We start from the raw sequence: 23,899 nt of genomic DNA on the forward strand, positions 1-23,899 counted from the left end.
AAGGGAACATAGCTAAAGTATGAGACCATTGACTATAGGAGGGAATTCTCCCCTGAGTTTTTTTCCTTCTACTTAATAGCTCTGTGATTATGGCTGAATCATTTAAATTTCCCTGTTTCTTAGTTTTCTCATTTATAAAATGAATATAATAATAGTACCTGCTTTATATTATTGTAAGAATTAAATGAATTAATACACGGAAAGCCCATGGAAAGGTTCAAGACAGGGTTGACATAACCAAGAAATTTTAGATACTATTATTAGAACGATGATGATAATTACAGGATTTATAGTTTTTTAGATGATGAGAGCTATAATGCTGATCACCACGTGTGCCTGCCCAGAAAGGCCCAACTTCAGGCATGCTAGCCTAGGTGTTTGTTTTCTGCTAAAGTAAATGCCTTTTCCCCTTTTAATTGCAAATGTAAGGAACAAAATGCAAGTGTGGCTTCCTGGCATGGAGGATGGTGAGCCAGCACATAAGCATAGATTCTAATAGCACTTAAAAAGATAGTAAGGTTTTACATCAACAAAGGTTGAGAATGAAAATACTAACAATAATGTGATAGGAGGATTGACTGTAGATTATTTTTCTCTGATCACCTCTGAAAATACTATGAATGAAATGATTTGTTTATGGTGAAGTTGTTTTTACAGAAAATAAAAAAATAAATGGAGAGTCTGAACTCTGAGGCAGCTCAGAGCGGCTCGGGGACTGGTGCATGGTAGAAAATGCAAGGCTGAGTCTGAGCCTCTGTATAGAAGGCACGAGAGGCTGGCAGCTTCGACTGAAGCACATTGAGTGGCAACAGCAGAAGTATTGAGCAGCAGTGGCAAGCAGAGCTACAGCAGGTGGGAATGCCATTCTGCTTCCAAAGTGAAGGTGCCCATGGATCTGGGAAATCTGCAAGGCATACCCCTGCAAGGTCTCACTCCAAGGAAGATGCCAGGCATTTCAGATCAAAGTCCAAGTCCAGATCTGAATCTAAGTATAGGTCCAGATCTGAATCTAAGTGTAAATCCGAAAGAAGTTCTTGAAGGCATTATACAAGGTCGCGATCTCAGTCCCGCTCCCATAGTAGGTTCCATAGCAGACCTTACAGTAGAGATTATGGAAGATGGCATTGACACAGTCATTCTCCCATGTGAACTCATAGGCGTCATGTTGGGAATCAGGCAAATCTTGATCTGAACTGTTGTTTTGGAGTATTTGGGTTGAGCTTGTACACTACAGAAAGAGATCTAAGAGAAGTGTTCTCTAAATATGGCCCAGTTGCTGATGTGTGTCTATTGTATATGACCAGCAATATAGACATTCAAGAGGATTTTCCTTTGTATACTTGGAAAATGTCAATGATGCCAAGGAAGCAAAAGGGTATGCCAGTGGAATTGAGCTTGATGGACATAGTATTAGAGTTGATCTCTCTATAACAAAAAGAGCACATACCTCAACCAGGAATGTACATGGGGAGACCTACCTGTGGCAGCTCACACCATTGAGTTTACTTATGACAGAGGATATGATTGAGGCTGTGATGGTTGGGACTATTAAAGCATATCATATAAAGGAGGAGGAGGATGGAGAGCTGCTCAAGACAGGGATCAGATATAGAGAAGATGGTCACCACCTCCCTCTTACAGTCGTGGATGGTACAGATCATGTTCCAAATCTTAATCATACTCACCTTGTCACTGCCAAAGCATGAAGATGAAGACTTCCTGAAATCTGCCCTAGAGTTGGGATATTGTTTGTGGACAGTATTTTTTATTATCTCCTGTTTAAAAAGAGAACAGTGCCTTGTGAAGTTAGGTGACTTACACCTTTTACGATGACTACTTTTGGTGGAGTTGAAATGCTGTTTTCATTCTGCATTTGTGTAGTTCAGTGCTTTGTTCAAGGTTAAGTGTTTTCAGAAAAGTATGTTTTGCGTGTATTATTTTACAGTCTAAAATTTTGACTGCTGAGAAGTTTCTGTTGTATAGAACTTCATGTAAATGGTTTTCTTCCTGATTTCAGGGTATTCTGAAGATCAAAACCTGTGTGTAAAATGCTGCTGCTGCTGCTAAGTCGCTTCAGTCGTGTCCGACTCTGTGCGACCCCAGAGACGGCAGCCCACCAGGCTCCACTGTCCCTGGGATTCTCCAGGCAAGAACACTGGAGTGTGTTGCCGTTTCCTTCTCCAGTGCATGAAAGTGACAAGTAAAAGTGCAGTCGCCCAGTCGTGTCCGACTCCTAGCGACCCCATGGACTGCAGCCCACCAGGCTCCTCCGTCCATGGGATTTTCCAGGCAAGAGTACTGGAGTGGGGTGCCATTGCCTTCTCCGGTGTAAAATGCTACTAGTGGCAAAAAGCAACAGTACAGTTTGATTTTTACATTTCTTTCTAACATATCAATGCTTAGCAGAACTGTTCAGATTAGATCGTCAGTAGCAAATTCAAGACAGAAAGGCACGTTTTCCTACAGTCCACAAAACATACCATACTTTTTATACCTGCAATTAAGTGATAAAAATTATGCTTTATAACTCTATACTGCTAGTATTAAAACTAAAGATCTTTCAGTACAGCAAATGCTTAATGCTTATACAAATGTGAATCTGTCAGCCTTTGTGTAATCTGTATTATATACAGCAGGGAATGAGTTACACCATGTATGCCTTCAGAAAGCTATTTCTTAAAGCTGTTACAAGGGGATAATGGTCTTTCAACTAGTTATCAGCAAGTGATGAATACGTTCCACCACACATGTGCTCTTGATCTTCTAGCTTTAACACTATATGGAAGAACTGGGTGCTTCAGAGTTTGAGAAAAAAGAAGGGAGCACTATACCTGTGTTGTGGATGATCTGAAGACTTTGTTCATTTTTAAAATATTCAGGTCCCCTTTGCTTACCAAAGGAGGTCCAGTTTCATGCAAATGTTTTGAGAACTGTGTTTAAATAAACACAAATGAAAAGAGTAAATAAATAAATGAAGGAAGGAAATGCCCAGATTTCTAAGCCCCAGGCATGGAGAAAGGAAAAAGCCAATAGCTGAAAAGGCCAGTCAGCCAGCTTAAAGGCCTCACCTGAGACTCTAAGCTTTCATTACAGCATAGCTTTGTGACTTGCTATGAGACTCTCTTATATCCTCTCCAAATCTGCTGCCTAGTTTTCTTATCACTGCTTTGAGGCAGCTTTACACATTCACCTGTTGCATGATAACTGAGACAGAATGAAAGAATGGAACCGGTTGCATGGCAAGTGAGCATCTTCAATCAGAAGGCAGTAGGAGTCAACTTTGAGCCTGTTGTCTTTTACTCAATAGGAATGATGTTTCCAACGTTCAGTGACATCCACTTGGCCCCCTTTTCTGATGAGCAGCTGTACATGGAACACCTCTCCAGAGCCAACTTTTGGTAATGTTCTTTTCTCTCTTCTCCTCCTTTTCAGAGTAAACTCCTTTCAGAGTAAACTACACTGTTGGCACAGTGGGTCATAAATTGGGGGCAGGGACTGACCTGGGCACTGTAAGAAGTTTAGCAGCTTTCTTGGCATGTATTACTGGATGCCAAAGGCACCTTCCCACTAGTGTGCCAACCAAAAATGTCTCCAGATGTTGCCAAACATCCCCTTGGAAGGCAAAATCACCCCTTGTTGAGAATTACTGAAATAGAAGTGAAAGTGTTAGTTGCTTAGTCATGTCTGACTCTTTGAGACCCCATGGACTGTAGCCCACCAGGCTTCTTTGTCCTTGGACTTCTCCAGGCAAGAATGCTGGAGTAGGTAGCCATTCCCTTCTCCAGGGAATCTTGCTAACCCAGGGATTGAATCTGGGTCACCTTCATTGTAGGCAGATTTTTTACCATCTGAGCCATGAGAGAAGCCCCCAAAATAGACAAAATACTGCCCTAAGAATTGGACTGTAAAGAAAGCTGAGCACCGAAGAATTGATGCTTTTGAACTGTGGTGCTGAAGAAGACTTTTGAGAGTCCCTTGGACTGCAAGGAGATCCAACCAGTCCATTCTAAAGGTGATTAGTCCTGGGTGTTCTTTGGAAGGAATGATGCTAAAGCTGAAACTCCAGTACTTTGGCCACAAGAGTTGACTCATTGGAAAAGACTCTGATGCTGGGAGGAATTGGGGGCAGGAGGAGAAGGGGACAACAGAGGATGAGATGGCTGGATAGCATCACCAACTTGATGGGCGTGAGTTTGAGTGAACTCCGGGAGTTGGTGATGGACAGGGAGGCCTGGCGTGCTGCAATTCATGGGTTCGCAAAGAGTCAGACACGACTGAACGACTGAACTAAATGCTAAAGTTAATATCATCCTCCCCTGCCTACCATTTCCTCTTTCCACTTCCTCCATCCATTCCTTTGGCCCAAAACTATGGCTTCTGCAAGTACATGCCTTTGTACAATATATATATTGTACTATATATATATATATATATAATAGTACAATCTATATACCTTGGTGTAAAGGAGTTGATCAAAAAAATTTGGAGCTTCCCTACTAATTAGCTGGTGACTTTGGGGCAATTCATGTCACCCTCCACACTTGATTTCTCCATTTGTAAAATGAAAGCTAACATAAAACCCCTGACAGTTTGACCATCTTAAGTCACTATTCCTTCTGCCTTTTTTTTTACGTATTTATTTTTGGCTGCACTGTGTCTGTTGCTGTGCGCACGCTTTCTCTTATTGCAGTGGATGGTCTCTAGAGCAGGCTCAGGAGTTCTGATGCAAGGGTTTAGTTGCTCTGTGGAATGTAGGGTTTTCCTGGTCCAGGGATCAAACCCATGTCTCCTGCATCGGCAGGCAGATTCCCAACCACTGGACCACAGGGAAGTCCTCCTTCTGCCTTTCTTTCTTGAGATTGGTTTTTAGAAGGAGAAGAGGAGAATGATGGTGTTGGACCCATGGGAGGGAGAAACAGAACAGACACCATATGAGTGCAAATGATAGGTGTGTGTAGGAAGGAGCACAGGTGTGTGCCGACACGTGGATTAGGATGCATGCTAAAATACAACCTTTGAGTTCTGGCTGAAGTATGCAGAGCTGTCCAGTAGAGATATCCAAAGTTGATTTCCAGGACTTTCTCTTGGTAATGCCATCTTCTGGTGCAGGAGAAGCAAATAGGAGATGCTTTGTTTTCCTGGGTTATGTAGAGTTCTGTGAGGAGTGAAATCAGAGAGTTATGATTTTTCTTTATCCCCAGTTTTTTCTCACAAAATTGGCTTTCTTACTATGGAGTCTGCTTAATCTGTAATTTTGAAACTACAAGCCAGACTTTCCAATGGGGATGAATGGCCTCTTAGTGTATGAGTATGTGTGTGGTTAGGGGTAGCATAATTGGGTAGACCCTATTTAGGGTCATGTAGACCCGAAATATTTCTATTTTAAATGCAAAGGTTGGAGAGATAGGAGTTTCAGGTGACAGAGTATTCCAGACTTGTAGGGGAGGTTAATTGTCCAGGCACTTCTTATGTGACCTCCCAACCATACCATCTTCTGCCATGTTACTTATTAATATCTGGACAGTATTAACAATCATGGCTGTCTCCCCATCAAACCTGCAAACATTCTGCTATTCATTCCATCAGGAAAAAACAGGTTTTTTTTTATACCTCACTTCCCCGTCAGCCACCACTGATCTTATTGCAGTGAAGTTCCTTCAGAAGAGCTGTCTGTGTTCCCTGGTCTCTAGTCACATCCCTTGGCCCCCACTTTGATTTCTCTCCAAACGTTCTACCTATAACATTTTTTCCAAGGTGGCCAGTGCCCTGACCTCCACATTGCTAAATCCTGTGGTCATTTATCGCTTCTCAACTTATGTAACTACCAGCATTTGAGCAGCATTTGAGACACATATTTGCCCCGCATTCTTTTTTTAATTTATTTTTAATTGGAGGATAATTGCTTTACAATGTTGTGTTGGTCTCTGCTGTACAACACTGTGGTCAGCCCTAAAAATGCATATATCCCCTCCTTATGGAGCCTCTTTCCCACCACTGCATCCCAGCTCTCTAGGTCATCAGCAGAGCACCCTTGCCCCCCATTCTTTTGATTTTTTTCTTCTGCTTCTGTGCTCCCTTTCTCAGCCAGTCTTTCTCAGGTCATTACTTGTTTCCTCAACCTCTTAATGTTGGGATTGCCCCAGCATGCAGTCTTTAGACATCTTCTCTGTCCACAGAATTCCCTTGATGATTCTTACAGTTCACATACCATCTCTATGCTCATGGTTTCCCCGTGTATCTCCCCAACTCAGACTTGTCCTGTGAACCCGGTACTTTTCCACAGCAAGTGCCTCTTGGATATCTCATCATGTGCAAAATGTAACTCCTGACCTTACCCACTCATGCCCACACCTGCTCTACCCACAGTCTCCCCACCTCAATTGCTGACAACTTTATCTTCCTAATAATTCAGGTCCAAAATCTTGAAGGCCTTATTTCTTTGTCCTCTATGCCTAAACCATCAGTAAATTATGTTGGTTTTACTTTTTAAAACATTTGACCTTTGAAGAAGTCATGTTTGAACTGTGCGTGTCCACTTATATGTGGTTTTCAATAAATACATTCTGTAGTTCTACATATGAATCCGCAGCTATGAAACCACAGATGCAGAGGGCTGACTGTAAATTTAACCAAGGAGTCTCAGCTGTGCCAAGAGGGGGTGTGCCAACAACCCCTGTGCCATGCTGTCCAAGGGAGACTCTGACCAGTCCCCCTATGTGCACTGATTCCTCTTGATCCCACCCGTGCCATCTCTCATCTCCGTTATTGTAGCAGCTCTTCACCTGTCTATCCCAACATCCTCACAGCCTTCCAGTAGGTGCTACCTAATCTGGTTCCTCACTCCCGACTGTTGTGTCCACTGTGCTCCAGCCACCCAGGCTTCCCTTCCCATCCTTAGGCATACCCAACTCACTCCCTTCTTATGGCCTCGCATGTGCTGACCCTCCTCTGGGATACTTTTCCCTCTGAAGTCACATGGCTAATTCCTTCACCACATGTCTTTGTTAAATGCCACTTTCTCAATAGGACCTGCCCTGACCACTGTATTTAAAGCGGCAGCCACACCACTCCCAATCACACCTGGCCTGCTCATTGTTCTCCCCCGCAGTGCTTGCAACTTCCTAAAAGATACATCATTCATTTGTTTATTATTGTTTATTGTCTGTATCCCTCTGCATAGAACATAAGCACTGAAAGAGCTGGAATTCTGTCACATGGTAGGCCCCCAGAAAATATTTCTGAATAAGTAGAAACTCCTATAATCTCAAGCATGTATGGAAATAATTACCACTAAGATTTTAGTTGATATCATTCTCATTTTTCTTTTTCTTTATAAAATTAGAATACCATAAATACACTTTATAGCACTTTTAAAAACTTGATCAGTGCCTTATTGACATATTCTCATCTCTTTTATGTTGCTACAGGTTATTTCTTTTGTGGCTGTCTCATAATTTATTGACTTAAGCTCCAGTGTCAGATATTAAATTATTTAATTACTCCTTTAACCCTGTGAGCTTCCTAGGGCTCAGTTGGTGAAGAATCCACTTGCAATGCAGGAGACCTGGGTTTGATCCCTGGGTCAGGAAGCTCCCCTGGAAAAGGAAATGGCTACCCATTCCAGTATTTTTGCCTGGGAAATCCAATGGACAGAGGAGACTTGCAGGCTACAATCCATGGCATCGCAAAAGAGATGAACATGACTTAGCGACTAAACCACTACTACTGCCATTTTAATTCTATTCCTTCTATTAGGAAACACCACTAAGGTATTGTTCCTATATTCCACAAGAATATAGAATTTTATAGGCTTCTATATCCTAAATTCTATAGGAAGCAGCAATGAAGTGACTATCCTATTATAGAAATCTTGTGCATTCTGATTATTACCTTACAATAAATAGCTAAAAGAAGAATCACTGGACCAAAAGATGTGAAGAATGAACTTTAAAAAAATTATTCTTATATGTTGCCAAATTGCCATGTAGAGAAGTTTCACCAATTAACACTTCCACCAGTGGTATATGAGAATGTCTGCTGAGTCTTGCCCATACGGGCTATGTTTTGTTAAATGCCAATTTGATTTGCAAAAAAATGGTGGCCAATTTATTTTTAATCTGTATTTCTTTGATAGCTAGTACATTTGAGTGGTTTTATTTTCAGTCAACAGACACACACAGTTTTTTAATATATAGTTATCAAAATTCATAGCCTTCACTCTGCTTCTACTTCCCCTCCCTGTATAAGGAAGTTTCTGCTTTAGATTGCTAGTGTGCGGGTCCTTTCTTGCGTGGATCCAAGGAACAGGTAGTGAAAGCTTGCATGATTTTCAGTTTCCATTAGAAGAGGCAAAGAAAGTGGAAATGCTGGCTGAGAGAAGGAGGTGGGTGTAAGCAGTGAGTCTGTGTTTGTTCTACGGGAGTGAGCTGAGAGATTGAGGAATAATTAACAGACTAAGTAAATAAGATCACCAGATACAATTCATCATCAGTCCTCAACTGACTTAATATCAACAACACTCGACACCTTTGATTCTTCACTTCTGGATCCTAAGCCCGATTTCCCTCCTTCTTTATTGGCACCAAGTCTCCTTTGCTGACTCTTCCTCCTGACTCAAATCTTCCTTGTTAGATTGACTCCAGGTTAGTTCTTAAATGTCTTCTGTTTTCTCTCTGTGCTCACTTTCTTAATGATCTCATTTAGGCTCTTGGCAGTAAATACTGTCTTTATGTTGACAAGTCTCATAATTAGAACTCCAGGCCAGACTTCTCCCCAGAACCTTAGACCTTGGATGTCCAGCAATGTTTATACAGCCTGTTGTACTTCTTTCCCAATTTTGAACCAGCTGGTTGTTCCATGTCTGGTTCTAACTGTTGCTTCTTGTCCTGCATACAGGTTTCTCAGGTAAGGTGGTCTGGTAGCCCCAGCTGTTTAAGAGTTTCCCACAATTTGTTTTGATACACACAGTCATAGGCTTTTGCATAGTCAATGAGGCAGAAGTAGGTACTTTTCTGGAATTCCTTTGCTTTCTCTACCATCCAACAAATGTTGCCAATTTGATGTCTGGTTCCTCTGCCTTTTCTAAACCCAGCTTGTAAGTTCTCCGTTCACGTACTACTGAAGCCTAGCTTGAAGGATTTTGAGCATAGCCTTACTAACATGAAAAATGAGTGCAACTATAGGGTAGTTTGAACATTCTTCAGCATTGCCGTTTTTTGGGATTGAAATGAAAATTGACGTAGCTCATCATAATTGTTCAGTACATTTTGGCTAACTAGAAGACAAATGCATTATTTATAAGAATTCCTTATATATTAAGGATATTAAGACTTTTGTTTTTTTTTTTAGTTGAGCCTGGATTCTAGACTCAGCTCTATGACCAGTCAGGTGTATGACCTTGAGGGCCTAGTTCTGGAAGATGCTTTGCTTCTCTAGTGCTCAAGTGAACAACAAACCACAGGTGACGAGTTCTTCAGCACTTTGGATATTAAGACTTTGTTGTATTTTCTTCAGACTTTTCACTTCACTTTGTAATATTCTTTGTGGTGGTTTTTATCACAAAAGAAGTTAGAAACGTTTATGTATGTAAATCTCCCAATATTTTCTTTTACAATTTCTTTCTTTTCCTTTATTTGAAAAAAGGCTTCCCCACCCTAACTTTGGTATTCACTTCCTTCTTCTTTTGTATTTTACTTTTTTCACTTAACCTTCTTTCAAATATGCATTTAACTCTAAATTCATTTTAATTTAAATATGCAGTATGCATATAACTTTACTGTTTTTAAATAAAGAGTCATGGTATTTTCTGTAAATAGACAAGATTACTACATTCTGATGTTAGTAGCAGTCACCTACAAAATTAATAATTTTCTTTTCTCACTTGACTAAGATTTTTTTGCCCTTATTAATTAAGACTGAAAAATATCTCTTCAGAGTAAGGCTCAGTCATGAACAATCATTATTCTCATCTGTAAAACTTCTTTATATGATAGGTACTACTGACATTACTGAAAATAATTGGTTCAGTCGGTGCAACCCAAGGTCTTTAAATACAAATTTTAATGGATTCTTGTAAATAAATATGTGAGGAAAAAAATATATATAGGAACAATTAAGAGGAGTAACCAGATATTCTCAAGAAGTTTGAGATGGCGCTTGTTTACCTTGTTGTATTTATTGCAGTTATAGAATATATAAGTGTGGGCAAGTGTATCCGCGCATGCTGAATCCCTCAGTCATCTGAATCTTGGCGACCCTGTGGACTGCAGCCTGCCAGGCTCCTCTGTCCATGGACACAGGCAAGTAGGCAGTAGTTAAAACTATTAATAGATAAATCAGACTCTGGAGCCAGATTCAACTGCATTTGATTCTTGGTTCTGTCCATTTCTAACTGTAAACACTTAACCAAGTTAATCTAACTTCTCTTAGATGCAATATATTTATAAAAATTTTTATATTTATGTGTCTATTTATTTGGTGTGTCGGGTCTTAGTTGCAGCATGTGAAGTCTTTAGTTGCAGCATGTGGGATCTAGTTCCCTGACCAGGGATTGAACCTGGCCCCCCTGCATTGGGAGCGCAGTCTTTGCCACTGGACCACCAGGCAAGTTCCCATATTTATAAATTAAAGATATCAGTGCTATCTACCTGGGGAACAGGGAGTTTCAGTTTAGGGATGGGTCCTCTCCTTATACTACTGTCATAGCCCTTTCTTTACAGGCCAGTGTGAGGGCTTTACCAGGTGCTGAGTATTTCTCTCCCAGTTGTACATTCAGGCACTGAGATAATTACCACAGGGTAGGGATGAACTCATTGGACACCATGTGCAGTAGACTTGGTCAGACCTTCCTCTGCTACCTTCATAAGCAGTTACTAACCAGAGATATTCTAAAATTTCCCATATCAATGTGACTTCTTACCTCACATTCCTCAAACAAATCTAGATATTCTCCTTTCTCCAACACAGTTGCTTTTCCACAGAGAAGATTTGGGAATTGTTTCCTATATGTTCCTGTGATGGCACTCCAGATTCCTCCCTCAGGCGACCGAGTTCCCACTTCAGTCATGGGCCAGTGGTCACTGGATCCAGAAACCAGATCTGGAAACTGGATGAGGGATCAAATCTCCATTGTGACAATTGACATCATCCTACTCATAAGATAACAAATTTTATGTTGTTGTTATTAGAGTTTGGGTACTGTCCTAGTGATTCTGCATCTATTTCACCTCTCTGATAACACTAGGATCTCTTAGCAACCAGCACAGATGTCTCTGGATCAGGGTTCCCTGACTGTCACTCTAGTCTTGCTGTCCAACACAGTAATTATGTCATTCTTGCCTATGATGGTTAATTACTGCTTTCTTGATTCTTACATTCTGAAATTCTATCTAGGTGGTGCTGATTAAGACCACGGTTTAATGGCCACATGCCGTGTCACTGTCCTTTATGTCCTAAGAATGGCTACCTTAAATGTCTCAAAAATGCCTCTGCTCTCTCCTGGTTTGTTTTGTATTATCTTTATGAAATGAGAGTTTCCTGGACTTTGCCTGAGAAAAGTTAGGTGGAACATTCTTAGGTCTTCCACAGTAAATCCATCTAGCTTTTCCACCTCTCTGAGCCTTTAGACCTCTTCTTCAATGCTATGCTACAATGAATACATTATAAAGCAGTTTTCCTCCAATTAAAAAATAAATTCAAAAAATTATGCTGCAGAGATTCTGGAATCTCCATCTCAATAACTACAGGCCATCATGTTGACAGTTCTTCTCAATGACATCCCAGGAGACTTAATAATGGTATCTACTAGAATGTTGAATCCTGGGAGTGCCTTGTCAATAAGACCTACAAGACCTTCTAGAACTAACACCCCAAAAAGATGTCCTTTTTATCATAGGGGACTGTAATGCAGAAGTAGAAAGTCAAGCGATACCTGGAGTAACAGGCAAATTTGGCTTTGGAGTACAAAATGAAGCAGGGCAAAGGCTAACAGAGTTTTGCCAAGAAAACACACTGGTCATAACAAATACCCTCTTTCAACAATACAAGAGAAGACTCTACACATGGACATAACCAGATGGGCAATACCAAAATCAAATTGATTATATTCTTTGCAGCCAAAGATGGAGAAGCTCTATACAGTCAGCAAAAACAAGACCAGGAGCTGACTGTGGCTCAGATCATGAACTCCTTATTGCAAAATTTAGACTTAAATTGAAGAAAGTAGGGAAAACCACTAGACCATTCAGGTGTGACCTAAATCAAATTCCTTACAAGTATACGGTGAAAGTGACAAATAGATTCAAGGGATTAGACCTGATAGAGTGCCTTAAGAACTATGGACAGAGGTTTGTGACATTGTACAGGAGGCAGGGAACAAGACCATCCCCAAGAGAAAGAAATGCAAAAAGGCAAAATGGTTGTCAGAGGAGGCCTTACTAATAGCTGAGAAAAGAAGAGAAGCTAAAGGCAAAGGAGAAAAGGAAAGATATACCCATTTGAATGCAGAGTTCCAAAGAATAAAAAGGAGAGATAAGAAAGCCTTTCTCAGTGATCAATGCAAAGAAATAGAGGAAAACAATAGAATGGGAAAGACTAGAGATCTCTTCAAGAAAATTAGAAATACCAAGGGAGCATTTCATGCAAAGATGTGAAAGGTTGTTGCTGAGCCATGAAAGATGCTGGGATTCTTGGCCTCCAGAGGAGAGGAATTCAATACGGGGCCAGTGAGGAGGCTTGATCACTCAGAGCTTTCGTGTAATAAAGTTTTATTAAAGTATAAGTGAGATAGAGAAAGCTTCTGACATAGACATCAGAAGAGGGCAGAAAGAGTGTTCCCCTGCTTGTCTTTAGCTGGATGTTATACAGCTACTAGCAGTCTGTGAATTAAAGAAAGGAAATGTCTCAAAACTCAGAGAATAGCACCAGGCCCCTCACCCACAAGATGCATTTTGAGATAACCTTGGCACCAGGTGAGCCATCCCTGGCCATAAAATGATTGACCTGAATCTTGAAGAAAGGCAGATTCCCATACAAATATATAGTTTCATTAATTTAGATTAGGAGAACAATGTATGAGTATAATGTACTGGTTTGTCAAGTTGGTTCTGAGCCTGAGCCTTTAGGCAGAACTGTCTTGAAAACAGAGTCTGGGGTAAATACATAGCATATTAACATAGCTTAAGACAAACATTTCCATAAGAAAAATGCATTGGTTGGCTCAAGGTTTGAGAAAAGTTCAGGTGGAACCAGGTGTCCTTATGGCAACACAGAATTTTAAGAGAAACCTCTTTTTAAATTTGTATAGAGAAGGGGAAAAAACATAACACTAGTTTGTTTCCTCCTGCCTCTTAAGAGAGAGATAAAGAATGTCTGGCACTTGTAGCCTATTCTCTCCGTTTGGAGACCCCTGGCCTTCCTGCCTGTTATCCTCTCAGATGAACACAACAAAGCATGGTGTGGACCTAACAGAAGCAGAAGATATTAAGAAGAGGTGGCAAGAATACATAGAAGAACTATACAACAAAGATCTCCATGACCCAGATAACCATGATAGTGTCATCACTCACCTACAGGCAGATATCCTGGAATGAGAAGCCAAGTGAGCCTTAGGAAGCATCACTATGAACAAAGCTAGTAGATGTGATGAAATTCCAGCTGAGCTGTTTCAAATCCTAAAAGACGATGCTATGAAAGTGCTGCACTCAATATGCCAGCAAATTTGGAAAACTCAGCAGTGGCCACAGGATTGGAAAAGGTCAGTTTTCTTTCCAATCCCAAAGAAAGGCAATGTAAAGGAATGTTCAAATTACTGCACAATTGCACTCATTTCACATGCTAGCAAAGTGATGCTCAAAATTCTCCAAGCCAGGCTTCAACTGTACATGAACCATGAACTTCCAGATATTCAAGCTGGTTTTAGAAAAGGCAGAGGAACCAGAGATCAAATTGCCAACATCTGTTGGATCATTGTAAAAGCAAGACAATACCAGGAAAACATTTACTTCTGTTTTATTGATTATGCCAAAGCCTTTGACTGTGTGGATCACTACAAACTATGGAAAATTCTTCAAGAGAAGGATATACCAGACCACTTTACCTGCCCCTGAGAAATCTGTATGCAGGTCAAGAAGCAACAGTTAGAACTGGACATGGAACAACAGACTAGTTCCAAATTGGTAAAGGAGTCCATCAAGGCTATGTATTGTCACCCTACTTATTTAACTTCTATGCAGAGTGCATCCTATGAAATGCTGGGCTGGAGGAAGCACAAGCTGGAATCAAGATTGCTGGAAGAAATATCAATGACCTTAGATATGCAGATGATACCACCCTTATGGCAGAAAGTGAAGAAGAACTAAAGAGCCTCTTGATGAAAGTAAAAGAGGAGAGTGAAAATGCTGGCCTAAAACTCAACATTCAAAAAGCTAAGATCATGGCATATGTTCCCATAACTTCATGGCAGATAGATGGGGAAACGTGAGAGAGTTTATTTTTGGGGGCTCCAAAATCACTGCAGATGGTGACTGCAGCCATGAAATTAAAAGATGCTTGCTCCTTAGAAGAAAATTTAGGCCAAACTAGACAGCATATTAAAAAGCAGAGACATTACTTTGTTGACAAAGGTCCGTCTAGTCAAAGCTATGGTTTTTCCAGTAGTCATATATGGATGTGAGAATCAGACCATAAAGAAAGCTGAGCGCTGAAGAATTAGTGCTTTTGAACTGTGGTGTTGGAAAAGACTCTTGAGAGTCCCTTGGATTGCAAGGAGATGAAACCAGTCCATCCTAAAGGAAATCAGTCCTGAATATTCATTGGAAGGACTGATGCAGAAGCTGAAACTCCAATACTTTGGCCACCTGATATGAAGAACTGGCTCATTGGAAAAGACCCTGATGCTGGGAGAGATTGAAGGTGGGAGGAGAAGGGGATGATAGAGGATGAGATGGTTGGTAGGCATCACTGACTGATGGACATGAGTTTGAGTAAACTCCAGGAGTTGGTGATGGACAAGGAAGCCTGGCGTGCTGCAGTCCATGGGGTTGCAACAAGCCAGACGTGACTGAGTGACTAAACTACCCTGACATATGCTGCCCTCCAAATCCCCAATCCAGCACCCTTAAAAATCCACTCCAGAACCTATTTCCATGGTTCTTAGCAGAAAATATTAACCAGCTTCTGCAACGTTTTGTTGTATAAGTTATCTCCTCTTGGAGTAGGAATATACTTAATGCTCATTCTGTGCTGGAGTTACCAGCTGGACAGCAATGAGGGGCCATTAGCCTGGAAGCATTGAGCAACAGTGCAGTGGATCTCAATCTACCAGTAATTCCATCTTGAGGGTCTACATTCAGGGACCATCCCAACCATATTAATTGTCTTACCTTGAGTTCCTCAGGAATCAGGGTCTTAGGCAAAGCTCATAAGCTATTTTATTAATGTATGCAGAGGAGAAGGGGATGACACAGGATGCCGTCACCAACTTGATGGACATGATTTTGAGCAAATTCCGGGAGTTCGTGATGGACAGGGAAGCCTGGAGTTTTGCAGTCCATGGGGTCATGAAATGTCAGACAGACTTAGCCACTGAACTGATGCAGTCCCAGTGAAACAAGAATGAGGAGACACCAGAGTGAGGCAAGGAAGGAGGCAGAACTAATGCAAAAGTGCATTTCGGAGCTGATCACCACCAGGTAGCAAATACCGAGAGATTGCTGGATCCCTCAGGACCATCTTCAGGAAGTCACATGAAATACATGTCAGGACCGTTTATATAGAGGATTGGAAAGAAGTGGATTCATCCATTGGCTCTTACATTTTCATTGGCCAGCTGTTTACTCCTTAGCATTTAGTAGTCTGAACTTCTGGTTGTGTGTGCAGGGACACCAAGTTCTGGTCATGGCACCTCATGCCCCCCAGTCTGCAGCGGCCCTCAGAGCAGGAGGGGAGAGCTCATGGTGCAGGTCTGAGGTGAGGCACTGCTGGGTCGTGCTCACACAGAGTCAGATGAACCCACACCTTGACACAGTGAGGCCAGAACACCTGGCTGAGGACTCCAGAGGCAGGCAAGACAGAGGAACTGAGCTGACCTTTCAAAGACAGAAGTATTGATCAATGGAACAAAATAGAAAGCCCAGAGATAAATCCACGCACATATGGACACCTTATCTTTGACAAAGGAGGCAAGAATATACAATGGAGAAAAGACAATCTCTTTAACAAGTGGTGCTGGGAAAACTGGTCAACCACTTGTAAAACAATGAAACTAGAACACTTTCTAACACCATACACAAAAATAAACTCAAAATGGATTAAAGATCTCAACGTAAGACCAGAAACTATAAAACTCCTAGAGGAGAACATATGCAAAACACTTTCTGACATACATCACAGCAGGATCCTCTATGACCCACCTCCCAGAATATTGGAAATAAAAGCAAAAATAAACAAATGGGACCTAATTAAACTTAAAAGCTTCTGCACAACAAAGGAAACTATTAGCAAGGTAAAAAGGCAGCCTTCAGAATGGGAGAAAATAATAGCAAACGAAGCAACTGACGAACAACTAATCTCAAAAATATACAAGCAACTCCTACAGCTCAACTCCAGAAAAATAAATGACCCAATCAAAAAATGGGCCAAAGAACTAAATAGACATTTCTCCAAAGAAGACATACAGATGGCTAACAAACACATGAAAAGATGCTCAACATCACTCATTATCAGAGAAATGCAAATCAAAACCACTATGAGGTACCATTTCATGCCAGTCAGAATGGCTGTGATCCAAAAGTCTACAAGCAATAAATGCTGGAGAGGGTGTGGATAAAAGGGAACCCTCTTACACTGTTGGTGGGAATGCAAACTAGTACAGCCACTATGGAGAACAGTGTGGAGATTCCTTAAAAAACTGGAAATAGAACTGCCTTATGATCCAGCAATCCCACTGCTGGGCATGCACACTGAGGAAACCAGAAGGGAAAGAGACACGTGTACCCCACTGTTCATCGCAGCACTGTTTATAATAGCCAGGACATGGAAGCAACCTAGATGTCCATCAGCAGATGAATGGATAAGCAAGCTATGGTACATATACACAATGGAGTATTACTCAGCCATTAAAAAGAATACATTTGAATCAGTTCTAATGAGGTGGATGAAACTGGAGCCTATTATACAGAGTGAAGTAAGCCAGAAAGAAAAACACCAATACAGTATACTAACGCATATATATGGAATTTAGAAAGATGGTAACAATAACCCTGTGTATGAGGCAGCAAAAGAGACACAGATGTATAGAACAGTCTTTTGGACTCTGTGGGAGAGGGAGAGGGTGGGGAGATTTGGGAGAATGGCATTGAAACATGTATAATATCATGTATGAAACGAGTCGCCAGTCCAGGTTTGATGCACGATACTGGATGCTTGGGGCTGGTGCACTGGGACGACCCAGAGGGATGGTATGGGGAGGGATGAGGGAGGAGGGTTCAGGATGGGGAGCACGGGTATACCTGTGGCAGATTCATTTCGATGTTTGGCAAAACTACTACAATATTGTAAAGTTTAAAAATAAAATAAAATTTTAAAAATAAAATACATAAATAAATAAATAAAAGGTCATAGTATACCACTTAAGGAACCGAAAGAGATTTCCCAGTTTCCTTTTCAGAGTATTTTGAGTGATGATGAGCACTTATCATGCTTGACAAAGAACAGGTAGAGTGATGGCAGGAAGGCCAGTGGTGGAGGGCCTGTAGTCAGTTGTTCTTTACAGAAGTTGGAATCTGTGCTTGCAAAAGGACAAGGGAAGATAAATGTAAGCAGAATCCTGCCACAGATGGTGAGAGCTCCTTTCTTGCACCTCTCTACTCTGACTCTACTGAATGCCTTCTTGACCATGGTATGGCTGCTATTATCTTGAAGGGAATCCATTCCACTGAATGGACAAGCTGCTCAATTCTACCATGAAGGCACTGGATGGGTTTGTTCGTGGGCCAATCCTGTCCCCAAACTGAAATTTCTACTAAAGATACTTTTGATAAAGCTAGAGTTTTAGGCCTTCTGGTCTTTCCCAAAAATATATTTGGCCCAGATAGTCACTAGTTCATAGAAGTACCATGTGGACCAAAGAAGAATATTTCAAATTACCGTGAGATACAACCAGATTTTAACTGGAAGCCAAAAATATGCACAAAGCATCACAGAGAACTTTGGCAGGAATGCCACCAGCAATGTAACCGTGTTTGGACTTTGATATACCATTATTCCTCTTTCATTTATATTGCAGTGATTCCTGGAACTGTAGTCTTCTTTCAGCTACCCAGTATTTCTTCTTGATATGTCCTCTGCTGCTCCTTTTATGTCTGCAGCTCTTGAACTCACTGACTTTTGCTCATGACATAGACCTCAGTATTCATCTTTTTGGTAACCTGTATCAAATCCATTGCTCTTCCATAATACTCTGCTGCTGGGCCCGTACAAATCCAGATCTGTATAGTCAGGGATACACTGTTTCAATTTCTGGATCTTCTGGCATCAGAGCTGTCCATTTTCAGACAGAGTTCAAGTTCAGCAGACATTACTTCATCTTCCCTGGGTCTGGTTCTACACACTCTAAGCTAAAGCACTTTAATTCCATACTCACAGAATTAGAACTCCCCTGAATTAGGCAAACGATTCATCAGAATTATATTCATGACACATATGACAGACTCTTATTAGCTGTTTTCTATTTAGTTAAGACTCTTGTAGTTTTAAGTGACAAAAACAAAAAAAGAAAGAATGAAACAATGATTTATCGAAAAAGAATATTTTTGGCTAATGTATCTTAAAAGCCCGAGAGTAGATTCAGCTTCTCAGGCACAAATGGATCCCAGGGCACAGACACTCACTGGGTTCAGGTCTCTTTCTACCCCTCAGCTCAACTCCATCCTTGGATAGGGCTCTTCCCTCATGGCAGTAATGTGGTTTTTGACAAATCTGGATTTATAGACTCAGAGCTCCATGGCCACTTCTCTGTTACAACAGTTTGAACAAAAGTCTTTCACTTGACTATCCTGGGGTCGCATGCCTAACCCTGGGGTCCATCATCAAGGCCAAGGAGATAAGATAATCTGATTGGCTAAGATACTCTGATTGGCTACAACTCAGCTACATAGCAGACTTTATTGCTGAGGGCAGAATCAAGACCATCCAAACCCCAAGAACTGAGAGTGAGGACAAGGTGTCTTTCAGAAGAAAATCTGGTGCTATAACCAGAAGAGGAAACTATTTGCTGGGTAGAAAGAACAAAAGGTGTCCCCATAGTTGTCCTGACTGATGCAGTGTTTCTTCTGATCCGTTTCTGTGGGCCCTGTTCTCATGCAAACCAGTAATGTCTAGATTCCTGTTGGTACACCGAGCAATGCTCCAAGGATTCCTTTACAGAATTCCTGGCTCTCCCTATCTTCTTAGGACAGAGACAGCCTGAAGCTTGGTTTCTTTTAAAGCCTGTGCATCCATTTCCCTTTCTGCTTTATACTAAAAAAACCTATTTTTACAAATGTAAAAGCATATAAATACAACACATGTAAAGTATAAGCCACTTTACTTTGCTGGGGTTTAAGCCAGTAGAACCAGAGACATAATGAGCTGAGCATCTTTATAGATATACCACTTTACAGAATGGTATGTCTACATGCTACTGATGTAGAAAATTGTCAGAAAAAACCAAGCTTCAAGTCCTACTATATAAAAGGAATGGATAAGAAATAAAGACACAATATGTTTCTAGACATGTATCTTTCTCCTACCAGGCATTCCAGCAGGCCATTCTAACCACACCCTCTTAGGCATTGTGTGTGGCTTAGGTGACATTCTTGGATCCTTGCTTGTGTCTCCTGTTTTTTCAGGTTATATGTGTCTCTCCTCAGGTTGTGCGTCCTTGCTCAGTTGTGTCCAACTCTTTGCAACCCCATGGACTGTAGCTCACCGGGGTTAACATGTCACTGGTGGTTAATTTTGGTAGAACATATTCCACTAAATGCCCCAAAGTTGCTTAATTGTCAAACACCAGAAAAGGGTTATCCTTCCTCCCTTACTTTTCTCCCTTCTCTTTATTTTTTTTATTTATTTATTTTTTTTTTTTGCCTTTCTAAAGGAAGGAAGTTTTTAATGGGGAAGAGTGAATTTTTTTTTTGGTCAGACTAGAAGGAAGAAGCAAAGATTCTTAATATTAGAGTATAGTTGATTTACAATGTTGTGTTAGTTTCAGAGATTTTCATTATAGGGAAATGTCTCAGTTATGCTTTGAGAACATGTGTTCATATTAGCAAGACAAAGGAATGTGTGCATTAGAGAAACCACCACTGTTAACTTCTGCAAGAGAACCTGGCTGGCGGGGGGTGGTGGGCTGTACCACCATCCTTCAAATACAGATCCAGGACACTGTGACAGGAGGAGAGATGTGAAGGAGGGGAAAGGACAAAGGACCATGGTAAGTCAGAGGAGAGGCAAGAACCAAAAAGACTCCAGAGGAAAGATTCTCATGGATACTTTTCTGGGTTCAGCTCTGTATGGAGACCTTGGAGAGGCTGATATGATGGTGAATAGCTGGCCTCTTTCTCTGTATCCTGGTTGTGTTTAGGTATGGCCAGTGTAAGTTGTTTTCCTTCTGGACTGTACCTGCAAGACTTTTCAAGATGTTGCGTGTATTATGGTGGAGAAGAGGAGATGGGGACACTTGAAATTTGAAGTCAGGACAAAAAAAATGCGTGTACACTCTACCGTATGCACTCAAAAGAGGCCATAAGCTAACTTGGAAAATAGAACCCACATATGATAAAAACAATGGAAATTATCTCCAGCTTCCAAGTCAACAGATTCGTTTCCTGATCCATCCCCGACAATGTATCTTAGGAGATCCAGAACGATGCCAGCTCCCATCTGCTTTAATTATCTTCTGATGCATTTCAGAAGGAGGTTGGAGATTTCTAAGAATTGGAAATATGGTCCAGCCAGAAAAATTTTAAAAACCCAGGCAGTGGGCTCTCTGCCCACCACTCTCCGTCTGCCCCAGGAACAGTGCCCGTTTGCACCACACTGGTCGTGGCTGCTGGGTTTTAATTGGCATAAAGCGAGTGGCACAGCTGAGGTTGAACACAGAGACTAGTACACAGAGAACTGAGAGCAGTTCCCAGCCTCAGCCACTGCCAGGCAGAGGGCGGTTTTGCCTTCTCGGTTTTCCCTTTCACCTACAGTGGCCAGGATTCTAGAACCTCTGGCTCAGTAGTCTTCAACCCTGGACATGCATTAGAATCACCTGTTGAGCTTTGGAAACAAATAAGTGCTAGGGCTACACCCCCAGATCCAATAAATCACACCTAGGGGGTTCAGTCCAGGCTGTGGCATGTTGTAACAGTTTCCCAGGGGCTCCTCAAGGACAGACAAGGTTGAGTGTTTCTGGGCTTTCTGGGAACGTGGATGACTCTCTCTGACCCTCCTCTCCTCTCCCTTCCCTGTCCTCTTTTTCTTCTTACCACCCTCCTCACTTGCCCTCCCTCCCTCTCCCTATTTCCCTACTATAAAAACTTTTGTGACAATGGCTTATTTCCACAAGAACACTTTCACTCTCTTTCTGAATACTGAGAAAGATTGCTTAAATTTACAGTGTTCTGTTTCCAAACATTTTCCAGGATGACAGGAGTCTTGTTTCCACTATGTGTACTTATAAAGTGACATACAGCAGTTTGGCGATGAACTCCTTATTGCCAAATTCAGACTTAAATTGAAGAAAGTAGGGAAAACCACTAGACCATTCAGGTATGACCTAAATCAAATTCCTTATGATTATACAGTGGAAGTGAGAAGTAGATTTAAGGGACTAGATCTGATAGAGTTCCTGATGAACTATGGACTGAGGTTCGTGACATTGTACAGGAGACAGGGATCAAGACCATCCCCATGGAAAAGAAACGCAAAAAACAAAATGTCTGTCTGGGAAGGCCTTACAAATAGCTGTGAAAAGAAGAGAAGCGAAAAGCAAAGGAGAAAAGGAAAGATATAAGCATCTGAATTCAGAGTTCCAAAGAATAGCAAGGAGAGATAAGAAAGCCTTCTTCAGTGAACAATGCAAAGAAATAGAGGAAAACAACAGAATGGGAAAGACTAGAAATCTCTTCAAGAAAATTAGAGATACCAAGGGAATATTTCATGCAAAGATGGGCTTGATAAAGGACAGAAATGGTATAGACCTAAGAGAAGCAGAAGATATTAAGAAGAGGTGGCAAGAATACACAGAAACTGTACAAAAAAAGATCTTCATGACCAAGATAATCACAATGGTGTGATCACTCACCTAGAGCCAGACATCCTAGAATGTGAAGTCAAGTGGGCCTTAGAAAGCATCACTACGAACAAAGCTAGTGGAGGTGATGGAATTCCAGTTGAGCTATTTCAAGTCCTGAAAGATGATGCTGTGAAAGTGCTGCACTCAATATGCCAGCAAATTTGGAAAACTCAGCAGTGGCCACAGGACTGGAAAAGGTCAGTTTTCTTTCCAATCCCAAAGCAAGGCAATGCCAAAGAATGCTCAAACTATGGCAGAGTTGTACTCATCTCACACGCTAGTAAAGTAATGCTCAAAATTCTCCAAACCAGGCTTCAGCAATACGTGAACCATGAACTCCCAGATGTTCAAGCTGGTTTTAGAAAAGGCAGAGGAACCAGAGAGCAAATTGCCAACATCCGCTGAATCATGGGAAAAGCAAGAGAGTTCCAGAAAAACATCTCTTTCTGCTTTATTGACTATGCCAAAACCTTTGTGTGAATCACAATAAACTGTGGAAAATTCTGAAAGAGTTGGGAATACCAGACCACCTGACCTGCCTCTTGAGAAACCTATATGCAGATCAGGAAGCAACAGTTAGAACTGGACGTGGAACAACAGACTGGTTCCAAATTGGTAAAGGAGTACTTCAAGGCTGTATACTGTCACCCTGCTTCTTTAACTTATATGCAGAGTACATTATGAGAAATGCTGGGCTAGAAGAAACACAAGCTGGAATCAAGACTACTGGGAGAAATATCAATAACCTCAGATATGCAGATGACACCACCCTATGGCAGAAAGTGAAGAGGATCTAAAAAGCCTCTTGATGAAAGTGAAAGAGGAGAGTGAAAAAGTTGGTTTAAAGCTCAACAATACAGAAAACGAAGATCATGGCATCCGGTCCCATCACTTCATGGGAAATAGATGGGGAAACAGAGGAAAAATTGGCAGACTTTATTTTCTGGGGCTCCAAAATCACTGCACATGGTGATTGCAGCCATGAAATTAAAAGATGCTTACTCCTTGGAAGGAAAGTTATGACCAACCTAGATAGCATATTGAAAAGCAGAGACATTACTTTGCCAACAAAGGTCCATCTAGTCAATGCTGTGGTTTTTCCAGTAGTCATGTGTGGATGTGAGAGTTGCACTGTGAAGAAAGCTAAGCACTGAAAAATTGATGCTTTTGAACTGTGGTGTTAGAGAAGACTCTTGAGAGTCCCTTGGACTGCAAGGAGATCCATCCAGTCCATTCTAAAGGAGATCAGTCCTGGGTGTTTTTTGGAAGGACTGATGCTAAAGCTGAAACTCCAATACTTTGGCCACCTCATGTGAAGAGTTGACTCATTGGAAAAGACTCTGATGCTGGGAGGGATTGGGGGCAGGAGGAGAAGGGGATGACAGAGGATGAGATGGTTGGATGGCATCACCGACTCAATGGACATGAGTTTGAGTGAACTTGGGAGTTGGTGATGGACAGGGAGGCCTGGTGTGCTGCAATTCATGGGGCCGCAAAGAGTCGGACACGACTGAGCGACTGAACTGAACTAAACTGATGGACAGCCTGTCTCTGGCCCATGATGGAAGAGAGTGTTAG

General features: G+C 41.4%; 2 protein-coding genes and 1 pseudogene across 2 annotated transcripts in view; all 3 read left to right on the forward strand.

Annotated features, from left to right (window-relative positions):
• Positions 1 to 23,899, forward strand: part of LOC129650941 (histone-arginine methyltransferase CARM1-like) — a 124,566-nt gene that overhangs the window by 79,056 nt on the left and 21,611 nt on the right. Inside the window, 1 exon segment of the mRNA XM_055579708.1 lies at positions 3,308 to 3,433. Coding sequence (XP_055435683.1) covers positions 3,308 to 3,433 — 126 coding nt within the window.
• LOC129648508 (transformer-2 protein homolog beta-like) lies at positions 458 to 1,528 on the forward strand (annotated as a pseudogene).
• PUM3 (pumilio RNA binding family member 3) overlaps positions 1,461 to 23,899 on the forward strand; it is a 141,912-nt gene continuing 119,473 nt past the window's right edge. Inside the window, exon 1 of the mRNA XM_055578197.1 lies at positions 1,461 to 1,470. The gene's annotated coding sequence lies outside the window, so the exon portion shown is untranslated. The remainder of the gene's footprint in view (positions 1,471 to 23,899) is intronic.

The sequence above is a fragment of the Bubalus kerabau genome, chromosome 4 (genome assembly GCF_029407905.1).
Source record: "Bubalus kerabau isolate K-KA32 ecotype Philippines breed swamp buffalo chromosome 4, PCC_UOA_SB_1v2, whole genome shotgun sequence".
In the NCBI taxonomy this organism is placed as follows: Eukaryota; Metazoa; Chordata; class Mammalia; order Artiodactyla; family Bovidae; genus Bubalus; species Bubalus kerabau.